Source organism: Babylonia areolata, chromosome 2 (assembly GCF_041734735.1).
Source record: "Babylonia areolata isolate BAREFJ2019XMU chromosome 2, ASM4173473v1, whole genome shotgun sequence".
NCBI classification, from domain to species: Eukaryota; Metazoa; Mollusca; class Gastropoda; order Neogastropoda; family Buccinidae; genus Babylonia; species Babylonia areolata.
In genome coordinates, this window is record NC_134877.1 from 8,952,288 (window position 1) to 8,968,174 (window position 15,887).

A 15,887-nucleotide genomic window follows, 5' to 3' on the forward strand; every position below is an offset into this window, starting at 1 on the left:
TGCATCACAGTAATAACAACACGTGTTAAACAACATCATCAAGACATGCACAAAAAGGACTTCATTTAGTACAGTGGTTTTGGCTATTTGATTGAAACCAGTTTCAGTTTCACTCTCTCAAGGAGGCGCCAACGCGCTCGGACAAATCCATACATGCCACACCACATCCGCGATTCAGATGCCCGGGTGCAAAGAATATCTTAACTGACCTTTCCACCCTCCGCTGCAACAAGTAAATACAGAGTGTGTTGCTGTGCTCGTGGGCAGCAGAGTTATTTTTGCAGTGACTGATTTACGTGAACAGTATGTGTCAACAATGGCATCTGACCAAGTTTCTTTTCAGTCACAAGGCAGAAAACAGAATTAGATGAAGGGGCCCTATCGTGGCTATAGGACGTTCTAACTTAAGCAGTTTCAAACTCTGCTTTCCTGGATTCATTTACAAGTCATAAGTGTGTGCAAATTTCAAACAAAAAAATATAATAGACACTTTTATTACTGATCAGTTTTCAGTTCATAAATTCTAAGTTCCTTTATTTTATTTTATATATTTTTAAAGAGACACTTTAGTAGTTGTTTTTTTGGGGTTTTTTTTTTTGTTTGATCATATGTCATAGTTCTTTTTTTTCTCTCTCTCCCTTGCACAAAAGGTTTATTTCTCCACAAACAAATATACATCACAAAGGTTTTTGGGGTGTGTTTTTTTTGTTTTAGTTTAAAAAAAACAAAACATTAACATAAAAACCAAACAACACATTTCACAAGTTTCATTACATTGGAATACACTTTTTTGACTCACTTGTGTAAACAAAGTGAGTCTATGTTTTAACCCGGTGTTCGGTTGTCTGTGTGTGTGTGTGTGTGTCTGTGTGTCCGTGGTAAACTTTAACACTGACATTTTCTCTGCAAATACTTTGTCAGTTGACACCAAATTTGGCATAAAAATAGGAAAAATTCAGTTCTTTCCAATCATCTTGTTCAAAACAATATTGCACCTCTGGGATGGGCACAAAAAAAAAAATGAAGCCTAATTATATGCAAACTGCATTTACTGTTATATTTATATTTTTTGTATTCTCTAAAATGCCACTTTGATCTGATATTCTGACCCAACAACAAGAACAGTCATTATTATCATTTTTTGTTCAAACAGGAACTTCTTTTGCTAAGCATGGAATTTTTATTTATTTTGCAAACGTTTTGGTGCAGATAGTAAAAAAGGGAAATTACTCTGTAATTAATGCTAGGGGACTTAATTTGCTTTAAACTGATCTTTCTCATCTTAAACATTACATTTTGAAATTATACACAATACATAAAAAGCTTGGATTTTTTTTTTTTTTTTTTTAAGTGTATCACAAGTGAGTCTTGAAGGCCTTGCCTTTCTTGTTTCTTTTTTTTCAATCTATAATAAATTTTAACATTTATTTTTTTGGCAATTTCATTTCTTACCCATACAAATGGGTCGTCTATGGGGAAAGTTATGGAATCTAACTCAGAAACTGGCAGTACTGAGTTAACTGGATCATACTGTAAACATTTCCTATCCAGAGCAGTCAGCATAATTTAGTGTTTTACTTTTAGCATTGCAAAATAAAGTTTAATAATGACTGTGTTGAAAGGAAGGTGGGAGGTTGCAAAATGTAAGGATATCCATTTACAAATTACAGTGAGAGTCTGGGTTCAATTCCCACTCTCGCCCTTTCTTCGAAGTTTGACTGGAAGAATCAATCCAAACGTCCAGTCATTCGGATGAGACAATAAACTGAGGTCCTGTGTGCACACACACTTGGCACACTGAAAAAGAACCATAGCAACAAAAGTTCTGAAATTCTGTCCACTATAAGAAGGTACACAAATATATATATATATATATATGCATGCACTCAAGGCCTAGACATACTGGATTATGCTACTGGTCAGGCATCTGCCTAGCAGATGTGGTGTAGTGTATATATGGATTTGTCCGAAAGTACTCATGCCTGAGAAACTGAATACTGAATTTGTGTGTGTGTGTGTGGGTGGCGGTGTGTGTGGGTGGGGGTGTGTGCGCGCGCGCGCGCATCTATATATATATATATATACTAACAAGCATGATGGACAAAGTACAAAGTTAGTAACAAATTTTGGGGGTGTGGGGTGACCTGATGAGGGCGATGGGGGCAGGAATGAGATTTGGGGGGTCTTGACCCATTAATTCTGAAAATGACCAGTTGATTTGGTGGTGAACCAGTCAAATAGCCCACAGTGTACTGAACCAAACCTAAACTCTGCTGACATCCTCTAAATATTCCAATTTTCCCCTTCATCTGAGTTCGGTCCAATGAACACAACCAAACCCTGAACAGATAGTTCTATGTGTCTAGATTAGATATACTATTTAAATTAGTATACGTCAGGTGGAGGTCCCCTTTCTTCTTATTAATGTTTTGCAAACTAGACAACATTGAGTGTGCGCGTAAAGTGGGTCTACGTCAGGCATCAGAGCAAATAAGCGTGCTGTGCAGATGGCTGTGTTTGGTAATTACAATGAAGAGATGTATCTATCTTCTGAAGGACAGTGATGACACTGACAGCAGTATCTGATGCTTTGTCCTATCCATCCATCCAATCAGACATCAATTTGAGAGGGTGACAATGACTGACAGTATATGTACAATACTTTCTCATAATTTGAGAAGAGGGGGACAAGAGAGGAATGATGTAGGTTAAAGACCAGAAAGAGGGCATCAGAGTGGGCATGGCCAAGACCGTCAGCGAACTCTTTCAGTGTTCAACTAGCAGAAATGGATAACAGGCAATAATCGTGATTTTCATGAAATCCAGGGTCGACAGATGGAAATCAAGTATCTTTATTTTTTCACACTTTTTGTCACTGATTAATTGACCGACTTCATACAGCAGGCAAACCAGATGCACAGCTGGAGGGACAAAGCATCATCAAAGATCTTCCCCCTCTGAAGGGGGTAGGAGGGGTGCTCTTTGGTGTAAAAAGAAATAAAAATAAAACAAAGCTTAACTGCTTGTTTCTGAAAACACGTTTGACTTTTCATCTTGAAAAAACTCTTGTTTGTCATTGTTGGGAAAGTTATTCACTTACAATACATGTTTTCAAGCATTGTGTTTGTTACCATAAATGCGTAACCTTTTTTATTTTCTTGTAGTTCTAAAGGCATAATATGACTGTAAGCCTGCTATTTCCAGTTGTATTTTATTTTTATTTTTGGGTGTCATTCTGTACAGGTGGAAATACTTTTTTGATGCACAAAAATTATCATCATCACCTTGAAATGCCTGAAATGGTATCTACAAAGTACAATCAAAATAAATGAGCAAAAAGCTCTGATTCAGAATCCATATTCATTTTCCTTCACAAAAATGTTTACTTTGCTTCTGTATCTCCCACACTTTTTGTATGAAATCATCTTTTCTTTTCTTTTCTTTTTATTACTCCTGAATTATCAGAATTCTCTGGCAAGGGGAGAGCTTTTTTTCTTCTTTTTTTTACAAAATTCTCTGGCACTGAATGGGTTAATCATGGATCCAGACTAATTGAGCATCTCCCCAGACATGGAGACAGGCACCACGTCCCATGTCAGTCACCCATGAATCTGTTGACATCAGACTGGGAGAAACTCATGACTGCAAGAAAATTTAGGGAAACTAAAATTGAGGCCACAATGGGAACAGGGCTCAAGAGGCCACATAATTTGAGGAACTTTCTTTTTTTCTTTTTCTTTTTTTAATGATGAATGAGGAAGAATCTGCTGCTGCTGCTAGGGAGGTCAATTTAGGTTTGGGATGACATGACTACACTTCTTTACATGAAATATCCTAGCATCAACCATGTTTGAAAGACAAAGAACCCACAGCACACTCAGCTCTGGGTTGATAAAAATCTATACTTTCATGGGATTTGAATTTGTGTTCTTCATGGCAGCTGGTACGAGGGCTATTCTGAGTATTTATCATTCCCTGCCACTGAGGTTATTTGTTTCTAATTTCTTATGATCCAGACCACATGTATTAAACCTTCAATACAAGTAATTATGATCAATTACTTTTGTGACATTGACCTTTAACCTCAGCTTCCGAAAGGGTCCATTTTCACACCATAAACAACTAAGTTTGATTAACCCCTAGGCTGCCTATATGATGAGATAACTCGTCATCACAAGCATATACACTTCGCTGCCACAATGACGAGATAGCTCGTCATCAAAATATTCTGACTTTTCCCTGATTTGCATTCAGTTTGTTGACAAAAATACTGGTTGCTTTAGCTTGGGGAATCTTTCTAGATTCTATTCATAGCGAGAAACACCATCTATGTCATGAGGCAGTCCTTTATTTGAACGTTTTGGTTGGGTTACTGGCTGCAGTGTTTGCCTGACTCCTCTCCTCGCTCGCTCTACAAAATGTGGGGCGGGCGCCATGCTCAAGACATGTGATCATGGCAAACAAAATCAACCAGGATTGCTTTATTTAGCTGATGCTCTGAAAGAATTGAATCATAAATTCGAAGAAGGCATTTATTTATAGGACAATTTGATAGAGAATAAAGGGAGCAATCAAGAGTGGCCAAGATACGACTATCAGTGAGTGATGCTGGCTGTACAGCTGAAGCAGACAACAGAAAGTGACCAAATTATTAGCAGGACACAGTGTGAGCAATTTTCTTGGCACTCAGCCAACACGGTCTGATGAGAACTGGATAAAGTGTCCGTGTGAGTATCAGTATCAGTAGCTCAAGGAGGCGTCACTGCGTTCGGACAAATCCATATACGCTACACCACATCTGCCAAGCAGATGCCTGACCAGCAGCGTAACCCAACGCGCTTAGTCAGGCCTTGGAAAAAAAAAAAAAAAGTATATATATATATATATATATATATATATATATATATATATATATATATATATATATATAGAGAGAGAGAGAGAGAGAGAGAAGCGTACATACATAAATAAATAAATAATAATTATGATGGAAAAAAAAAAAAAAAAAAAAAAGATAGTAGTAATGAAAATAATGATAAAATAATAATAATAATAATAAATAAATAATTAAATAAATAAGACAACAATGATGATAAATAAGCAAATAAATATAAAACATGAAGACACACACATTCACACATACACCCACACATGCATAACAGATATGCCCCAAAAAACGCAGTTTCATAGATATGAAAGCACAGTCAAATACATATAAACGTACATGAGCTCCAATACACACACACACACACACACACACACACACCACAAATTTCCCTGCACCTCCTCTACCCCCTCCTCCACACACTCGGAGTTTCTAGTCTATGTATCGCAGCTTCCACGGCACACACACCCACACACACACACACAAACACGCACACGCACACACACACTCACACACACAGATGAACACTTACTTGTACAAGCACACACCATGTGAGAGGGGCAAAGAGAGGTACAGATATCCATTTATCCAGAAAACATGATATTTTAGTGCAAATTACCTGACTAATGTGTGTAATGAACAAGTTGAAAATGTGACAAAAAACAAAACACTGATTTCAAAACAACAGCATGTCACTAAAAATATATAAAATAGTGAAACATCATGTGTTTTGTATTCTTTATTCATTTACCGTTCAGAAAATATATATTTATATACTTTTATGGGTCTTTCTCCAATAACAAAAAGCACAGAATTTTTTGAAAATTTATACCCGTTTTTTGTGAAAAAAAACCCTGGCAAATACATTTCACAGATTTCACTTAAATCTTATTTTCCTGGCAGCGAAAGGGTTAAAACGGATGAAAACTGAAGTTCATTGTGTTCTAATTTCATCATTTATACTATGTTGTGACCTTGAATTTTAATGATTGAGCATACTTTCTGTTCTTAGGGTGAGGGGACTGAGGGAAACTGGACAAAGTATAGCCGGTCAGAGAGGGGGAAGGGGTGGAGGCCCAGGGGGCATGGCCTTGCTTGTGTTCGAGGGGGTCAATGTAGGTTAAACAAACAACATTCTTCCTGCTATTCATGACTTTACTGGAAACAGTGGACTGAAAAAAGGCCCACACAGCACAGACTGCATTGATGTTTTCTCTCTTTTTGTAGGTAATATACATCTCAATCAGAATTTTTTTTTTAGTAAACCAGTTTGTATAAACAGCAGACACTCTAACACCATCCTGTCTTGGCACTGTCAAATCAAATCAAATCAAATTATGGTGGTTAGCCTCGCCCACCACTAATGCCATTCTGGCACTATAGCAGGTGTTGACATTGCCACAGACTTAGCAGGTGGTCCTACTTCCATGGCTTGGAGAAGTGATATTACAGCATACAACTTTTACAAGCTGACTGTTGTCTCTTTCAATAAGTCAAAATATGGTCACATCACGGCAAGTTACCTAGTCCATTAAAAAATAAAGTCACCTGGTCCATTAAAAAATAAATAAAAAGGCATTCGCCATAAAACAGTGTGTGTGCTCATTAGCGTGTGTATAATAATAATAATAATAACTGGACATTTATCAGTGCTTTCCTCACTGCACAAAGCTCTTTACAATCCACACAGACACGCATACAAAACAAACTCAGTCCTCAAATAACAATCAATCACAATAAAAAATATATATATGTGCATACTATTTTGTACATACAATACACACATACATGCATCCATACATACATTCATTCGACGCACACACAATGCAGCTTTACAAAAAAATGTGCGTATGTATGCACACATAAGTGAGGGCAGGAGGAATGTGAACAACTTACGTCAGGTTCTCCCTTCAACTTGGAGTCATTGTGTGTGACAAAATTCTTCTGTTTCAAAGCAGCAGGCTGAACAGAAATTCCACTCTTCAGGTCATGTGACCCCTGCATTCGTCCACCCACTCTGTTTGCTTCATTGACTGAGCCAAGTGCTCGCCTTGGAGTCTTGTGAGCTTGAAAAACTTTGGCTTTACTACCTGAAAGACCAGTGCAAGGTAACAGACATGATTTTTATCATAAAATAATGGAGGATACGAAAATGAATGGAGGATATATCATATAATCATATGCTCAATCAAACAAAACACTATGATACAACAAACTCACAATATTCAACAATATTTCAGTATTTTTCAAAGCCAACTTCCAATATGACCACATACTCTACCTGTCATTGTACTTTGAAGTGTGTAATTTTAATCGTATAAGTGGAATCACATAGGTTGAACAACGTTCCTTTCATTTTCTACCCAGTACCATGATTTTGTAAAACAAACAAAATTCTAACGATCTCTTCTGAACTGCATTTCCTGGCAGCCATGTTGACACGCTCAACAACTTTTTGCTTTACAAAACACAAAAATAATTAACTTCACTTTCAAATGCCTGAAGTTATCTACAATCAAAATGATTGAGAAAAAAATTCAGATTCCAGATTTATTTTCTTTCACAAAAACATTTACTTTCTTTCTGTATCTCCTACAGTTTTTTTTTGTTTTATTTTTAAATATTTATTACCCTTGAATCCCTAGGCAACAGGAGAGCACTTCTTTTTCTTCTTTTTTTTTTATACAGAATTCTCTGGCACTGATTGGGTTAATCAAATGAAATGACATTTTCCTCTCATGCCCCATTTACGGTTGATTTCAGGGGTAGCCTTTGATATGTGTACATTGTTACTCACCATCCCATGAAATTTTCATGAACAAATTTTCCTTTCATTGATTTATGGACAAGGAACATGATTTGACCGTTTTGTCTTGAATAAAATATTTTTCTTTCCCGTCACAGTATGTTCAATGTTTGATCCCTAGCGAGTGTTGGGTAGTACAGTAAGCAGGATAAAGAGGTCAAAGGAAAAGGCAACTAAATGACTTCAACAGAACTCATGTACTAAATCCTATTTTCTAACTCGGTGTAATGACTGGCCATGGTGGCAGCATGATCCCTATTCATTTTCAATTTCAAGGTTTAAGATCAAAGATCAAAGTTAAGAGAGCATATTAGAATAACAAGAAAAACTTGTAATGCTGTAGACCTGTACAATTACAAATGAAATTGGGTCTCACATGTACTCTACTTTGTACAGACTGAACACACCTAGTAACAACATAAACCCAATACAACTTCGAGCCATGTTCAAGTTCATGATATGGTTCAATTAAAAATGTAGAATTGTGATGCTGATTAGTGCCACAAATCAGGTTGTCAAACCTGGTAAATAACTCAATTGGAGGCAGGTGAATAATTCAGACAAAGCCCCAAAGACTGGTAAAGTGACATAATGATTGAATATCCAAAATTAAACATGCTTAATTTTTGTAAATGAAACACTTCAATGAGAAGTATTTTCACAATATTTCAAATGACGAGCTCGATCAGATTTTCCAATTTTGCCAAATTGTGACCTTGACCTTTGAGACATCTCACACTGCTACCACTATAAATAGGATGACTAGAAAGGTCATATAACTTAATTACCATAAACCTACAAAGTTTTTAAACCGTACACACTCATTCAGAGATATCCATATATACTCATTCACATACAGATGGACACATGATCAACTGAGACCAGGTGATCATACTTTGTCTACAGGTACAAACAAGTAAAAATCACAAATGTTCATCAAGAAGACCACTTCAAAGATATATGTCCAGCTCAATTAATGTAGAAATATGATCAGATTAACACTAACTTTCTTCTGGAACTGACAAGTACTAACAGACAGATACCTTGAATTCCTCCAGCACCTGTTTTCGTACTGGAAGAGGATGCATTCTCTTTGTCTGTGTGAATTTGAAACTGTACAGATGCCATGCTCCTTGAGCTGTTAGACACAAAAATACAAACTTTACATGTTTATTAATCATTTAATCAGTTGTAATGTTGTGAACTATGATTGTTAACATTATGGTACATACTATTTCAAATAATGATAAAATGAACACTTTTTATTTAAATCATGGCTGTTTCAATGAGATCAATATCTAAATTTAAAATGTTTTCTGTTTAACTTCAGTCTTGAAGCAGTACATAACGGTTCCAACTTTGCAGCCATCTGTGCTCTACTTAAACCACAATTACCATATCAGACATACTGTAGGCTTTTACAAATTAAAAAACACATTTATCAGCAATCTTTTCAGGGAGATGACAGATGGGGAAGAAAAATACTACCAAATGTTAAAGTATATTGTCAAGGAGATGTTCATTTAGCTGTTCAATTGAACTTGAAATGGAATAAGCCATACATGGCTTTGTTTGTGTGTGTGTGTGTGTGTGTGTGTGTGTGTGTGTGTGTGTGTGTGTGTGTGTGTTCCATGAAACAGGGTTGCTGTCAGTTTTGCTCCATAAGTAGTTCATTTTAAAAGTGAATGCTAAATATACATTATGTAAATTCTTGGTTAAGTATTCCCAATCCTGAAAATCAGCATGCCATATTATCAATCCTGAAAACATGGTTTCATTTCTTTCTTTTATGACAACCAACTTCAACTTACTGATGAATCAGATTCTTGTCATGGTTGGTGAATGCTGGATGTTTTGTTTTTCATAACCCACTAAACTTTGAAGTAATTAACAATGGGGATTTAGGCTCATTGTGACAAACCATCCAGTTTAATGTGTAAAATGTGAAGCTGCTATGTGCATATGTGCTGCTTCTCACTGGTGTGGAAATGAAGAGCTCATCGAGCACCTGACAAGTGAGTCACATCTGTTTTGTTTACTGTTAATGATTTTTTTTTTCTGATTTTTTTTTTTTTTTTTGGGAAGGGGGGGTGCGGGGGGGGGGGGGGGGGGGGTTGTTGTGGTTTTTTGAGTTTTTTGGGTTTTTTTTTTTTTTACAGTTCTTACATGTATAACAATTTTTAAAACATGCCTGTTTCATCAATCTTTCAACTTCAAATTGAGAAACAACAATACTCTCCTCAGCTCCTTCCACTTTATAACAAAGACCCACAGATCTCGATATAATCAGCATGAAAATTATTATTCAATAGAAATTTAAGTCTCTTCTGTATAGTAATTAGTATACTGTGTTAGTGTATAGCATTTCTGTATTCACAGATTACAGAATGACTGATTCTGTGATATGTCCAATTTCAATGTGGATGAAATCAGGCACAATAATTGTTAAAATGTCCCTGAGGTAAAGCCTGTGATGTCACAAAATGATTGACACTGTGATATGAAGGTGACTTTTTAGGCAATTTACCCACTTTAAAGCTGATTGTGAGGATCAACTGAATGTTATATGATATACTTAACAACCTTATTTTAATATATATATATATATATGTGTGTATATATATATATATATATATACGAGATATACGAGGGTCATTCAATAAATAAGGTGAATTTTTCGGTACAAGGACTTCTAATACAGATAGAAGCTTACTTTTTTTCTTTTTTTTTTCAACGTAGTCTCCCAGCACTGTCACACACTTTTCCCATCTGTGCACAAGCTTCCGTATTCCCTCAGCGTAAAAATCTTTGGACTGATGTCTCAGCCAGTCGCTCACAACACTTTTGACTTCGTCACTTTCAAACTTCGTGCCTCTCGTGAACGCTTTCAAGGGACCAAACAGGTGAAAGTCTGAAGGGGCAAGGTCTGGGCTGTAAGGGGGATGAGGGAGCAGTTCCCAGCCCAGCTCGTTGATGGTCTGCACCGTTCGGGCTGCTGTGTGAGGCCTTGCGTTGTCATGATGCAAGATGACTCCTTCTGACTGATGACCCCTGCGTTTGTTCTTTATGTCTTTCTTGACCTGCCTCAGCAGTTCACAGTAGTTGGCACTGTTCACAGTGCTTCCTTTCTCAAGGAATGAAATGGTGATTGGGCCTTGCATATCCCAAAAAACGGTGAGCATCACCTTCCTCGTGGACCGCTGGGACTTGAACTTCTTCTTCACTGGAGAGCCTACATGCTTCCACTCCATGGACTGCCGTTTGGACTCAGGCTCATAGTGCCAAACCCATGTCTCGTCACATGTGACCACCTTCTTCAGAAACTCATCACCATCCTTCTCATAGCAGCAGAGACACTGCTGGGACAACTCGACCCTCCTCTGTTTGTGCTCTGGAGTAAGCATCTTTGGCACCCACTGGCAGCTGACCTTCTAGTAGCCAAGGTCATCATGGACAATTTTGTGTGCTGTCCCAACAGATAAGCTCAAAGTCCTTGCAGTGTCATCCACTGTCACCCTTCTGTCAGACTGAATGAGGTCACTGACTGATTCGATCACCTCAGGAGACCTCACTTCTGTAGGCCTTCCAGGCCTGTCTTCATCCTCAACACTGCTCCATCCTTCTTTAAACAATTTAGCCCACTTGTAGACATTTTTTCGGCTGAAACATGTGGCACCATACACAGTTGACATTCTCCTATGAATTTCAACTGGTTTGCACCCTTCAGCAACCAAAAACTTGATAACTGACCGCTGTTCAATCCTGGAGCATGCTTCTTGGTCAGCCATCTTTGTTAATCGCCAAAACTCTCAAAGTTTTTTTTAATCTGCAAAACAAATTAAATCCATATGAAAAAGAAGTAAAAAAAAAAAAAAAAAAAAAAAGTAAGCTTCTATCTGTATTAGAAGTCCTTATACCAAAAAATTCACCTTATTTATTGAATGACCCTTGTATATATATATATATATATATATATATATATATACATACACACACACACACACACACACTAAAAGTAAAACCTGGCATGTAGACAGTTCCAGAAATTTAGGATGCTAAAATTGGACATTACCATCAATTAAAATATTTTAACATTTAAAAGACCAAGTCTTGTTCAATCCAGGTAAAATTTTGATTAAGTTGAAAAACAAAAGCCATCGTTTAAAGTACTAAAATGGGAACCACCATATAATTTTTATTTTCCATAGACTGTTCAGTATAACTGTAACTGTGTAAGTTATATTTTTGTTGCCAGACACTAAAACATGGAAGCAACTGTTCTTTTGGTGGGCACATGAATTATCATATAGGCTAATCTTGAACCACTGCCCATTGTGAAAAACTATCCATGGGTGAGAATCAAGATCCAAGGATCAAAATGCATTCTACAAAGCTTAAGTGACCCCCAGCTAATTCATGGCCCTGGAAGACTTCTTAGGATGAATCCCACCATAATGTGCACATGTATCTGGCTTGGAGATTTCAATTAGGCCAGTATCAACTGGATAACAGAGCCTGCCATTCTGTATCAGTGTATGCCTACCAATCAACCATATATATATATATATATATATATATATGCAAGTGGCTCACTACCTTGGCAAGAGACTTCTTTTTAGACTAACTTGATTTCTCAACAAGAGTGACAGAGGATACAGCCAACACAAAAACCTTGGAAGGCAACTGAATCCACATAGTATGGATAATGCCAACAGTCAAGAAGATGTTTAAAATTAGGAAGAGCAACATCTTCAGCAATAATTCAAAAGAAACATGAGGTGGTGAAGGCTAATGCCCAGTGTGTCCAAAGACAGACTTACTCAAGTTACTGGACATGCATCAACTCCATCACTGATCCACCAGATGAAGAGGATAGCTCTTGTTGGCCCACATCACAGAAGAGGTTCTGGAGGTACATCAAGTCACTCAGGAAAGACAGCACCAGAGTGGCTCCACTTCAACTTGTTAAAGAGGGTGGTCATTTAGTAAATGATTTACACCCAGACCTCAAAGACAGGGTAAACATCTTTACCTGGCAGTACAAGTTGGTATAATTTATGCAGGAAGATTTGACCCACATACCAATGCTGGAAGGAGACCCTTTCCCATCAATGCCTGACATCACTGTTAATGAAGCTGGGGTACTCAAACTCTCAAAGAACATCAAACCATATATTGCCACTGGTCCTAACGGCATACCAGCAAGATTTCTAAAAGAGTGTGCAGAGGTTCTAGGTCCAGTGCTGACAAAGTTCTTTAACAAGACTCTCCAGCCAGATGAAATACCAGAGTTCCTCATTCATAGGCTGCCACTCACACATTCACTCACAGGATCTTTAACATGCATATTTGATCTTCTGCATGTGCATGCACATGAAGGGTGTTCAGGCACTAGCAATGAGCAGGTCTCCATATCTGTTGACCTGGGAGATAAGAAAAATCTCCACCCTTTACCCACCAGGACCAAGACCTGGATTCAAACCCAGGACCCTCAAATTGAAAGTCCAGCGTTTTAACCACTCGGTTGTTGCGCCCATCAAACCAGAGGACTGGGAGTAAGCAAATATCACAGCAGTCTTTAAAAAAGGAGACCAGAGCATAGTAGCTAATTACAGACCAGTCTCTCTGACAAACCTCAACTGTAACTAGTGTAAGCTACAAGAGCATCCTTGTAATCAACATCTTGCAGTACCTCAAAGCCCAAGACATTCTGACTCCCAGCATGGATTTAGAGCTAAAAGAAACTGTCAGACAATTCTTCACCCTAGTTCATCAACTAACAGCCTGGACAGAGGAAAACGAGTAGAACTGGCAATATTGGACTTCAAGGTTTTGACAGAGTTTCGCACCAGAATCTCCTCCACAAGTTATGCCACTACGGATTAAGAGGAAGTCCAGTGGATTGGATCAGGGATTCTTTTTACTAGCAGGAAGCAAAGAGTAGTTGTAAATAGAGACTTCAAATGCAGGCTTGATCTGTCATTAGCAGAATCCCTCAATACACCATGTTAGGACCCACTCACTTCCTGCTGTTTATGACATTAATGACCTGCCAGATCATTTGAGATGCAGAACCAAGCTTTTTGCATATGACTGCATCTTCTATATTGAGACTGACTTCAAATGCAGGCTTGATCTGTCATTAGCAGAATCCCTCAATACACCATGCTAGGACCCACTCACTTCCTGCTGTTTATGACATTAATGACCTGCCAGATCATTTGAGATGCAGAACCAAGCTTTTTGCATATGACTGCATCTTCTATATTGAGATCACATCCCAGGACTATATAAAACTCAAAGAAGATCTCTGTCAATCAAGAGGACTGGGAGAAGACCTGGATTATGGAATTACACTGTTACAGTTTACACCCACAGAAGTGCAATATCAGTGTCACCGGAGCTCGTCACCCCAGGAGTACCAGCACAAGATGAAAGGACATGTTTCCATCACCTCAGATCCACAATGGAAAGAGCATATGAATGACCAAGAAAGCAAACAGTATCCTAGGATTCCTTTTAAGGAACCTGAAAAGACCCTACAGCATCACAATTTAGTCAAACCATACTTATAAGTTTTAACTTACAAGGCCTTGGCACGTCTCCACCTCAAAAACTGCTGCTCTCTGTGAAACCTGTTCCAGAAGGAACAGACAAAGAAGACAGAAATGGTGCAAAGAGTGGCTAAGTATGTGACCAACATATGTGGAGTGATGGCCTAGAGGTAACGTGTCTGCCTAGGAAGCAAGAGAATCTGAGCACGCTGGTTCGAATCACGGCTCAGCCGCCGATATTTTCTCCCCCTCCACTAGACCTCGAGTGGTGGTCTGGACGCTAGTCATTCAGATGAGACGATAAACCGAGGTCCCATGTGCAGCATGCACTTAGTGCACATAAAAGAACCCACAGCAACAAAAGGGTTGTTCCTGGCAAAATTCTGTAGAAAAACTCCACTTTGATAGGGAAAAACAAATAAAACTGCACGCAGGAAAAAAAAATACAAAAAAAATGGGTAGCGCTGTAGTGTAGCAACGTGCTCTCCCTGGGGAGAGCAGCCTGAATTTCACACTGAGAAATCTGTTGCAATAAAAAGAAATACAAATACAAAAACAGACACCACAACACGTGTAGTGTCACATCTATGCTCGAAAACTTTGAGTGGGACACACTAAAGACCAGACAACAGATCCAATTAAAGGGTCATCAACAGCATTGTGCAAATTAGACTAGCCAACTACTTAATATCTGCAAGCACAAGACCTAAGCAAACCATAGGCAAAAATTTAGACATTTTCCATTCAGATTTCAGGTCAGTGTTTCAAACAAAGCTTTTTTCCAAGAACAGTTCCTCTTTGGAGCTCTGTACCAGGAAGGAAGGAAGGGATTTTTTTGTTTAATGTCCCGTCACACATATCGGTGATTGAAGACATTTTGTAAAAGTATTTATGAATACATCTGAGTATTATCGGTTAGAAGGGGTGGGAGATGTGGATGAATGGAGGGTTGGGGGAAACTGGGCAAATGAGGGTAAAAATGTGGGTGAAATTTGAAAGAAAAACAAAACAAACAAACAAAAAACCCCTCTAAATACAGTTACAGGAAATTACTTAAAGGACTTCGTAAAAGAGAAGTCGTTAAACTGACAAGCGAAACAACTGATAATGAATGCAAGAACCTTGCTTGACATGCTTCAAGCAGGAGCTTCGCAAGCTATCATTTTACCGCTATCCTCTCCCACAAGTAGCTCAGAAAGTTCTACTAAGGTTGGGGCAGAACCCGTTTGGGGGGGATGTCCACTGGGACCTTTACCAGCCAAATTTGCCCCAACTGGAAACGTGGAAAACTAGAGTTCTCTTTCACCCTCTTTTCTATGTACCAGCTAATCCCATTTGATTTATTTTCAGTTTCCTCATTAGCGCACTTGCAACGCTGTACATGCATAAACACAGTGTAATTCAGATTCAGATTCTGATTCAGAATGCTCAGTATCACTATCAGTATCAATGCATCACGCCACTCAGGCACCACTGTCCGAAGGTACTTCACTACCAATTTTCCAATCCAGGAGCCATCCCAAAACTACATTCTTCACACTTGTGGTGATAACAAACAACAAGATATCCCATTAATATGAATAGCACATACAGATAATTTACCACAGTCGATACGCTACTCTGCGTTCTCTTGAGCTTCGTT

General features: G+C 38.2%; 1 protein-coding gene across 1 annotated transcript in view; it reads right to left on the reverse strand.

Annotated features, from left to right (window-relative positions):
- LOC143278934 (uncharacterized) overlaps positions 1 to 15,887 on the reverse strand; it is a 57,306-nt gene extending 41,419 nt beyond the window's left edge. Inside the window, exons 1-3 of the mRNA XM_076583312.1 lie at positions 15,848 to 15,887; positions 8,735 to 8,829; positions 6,782 to 6,975 (exon numbers count right to left, since the gene is read on the reverse strand). Coding sequence (XP_076439427.1) covers positions 6,782 to 6,975; positions 8,735 to 8,819 — 279 coding nt within the window. The 5' untranslated portion in view covers positions 8,820 to 8,829; positions 15,848 to 15,887. The remainder of the gene's footprint in view (positions 1 to 6,781; positions 6,976 to 8,734; positions 8,830 to 15,847) is intronic.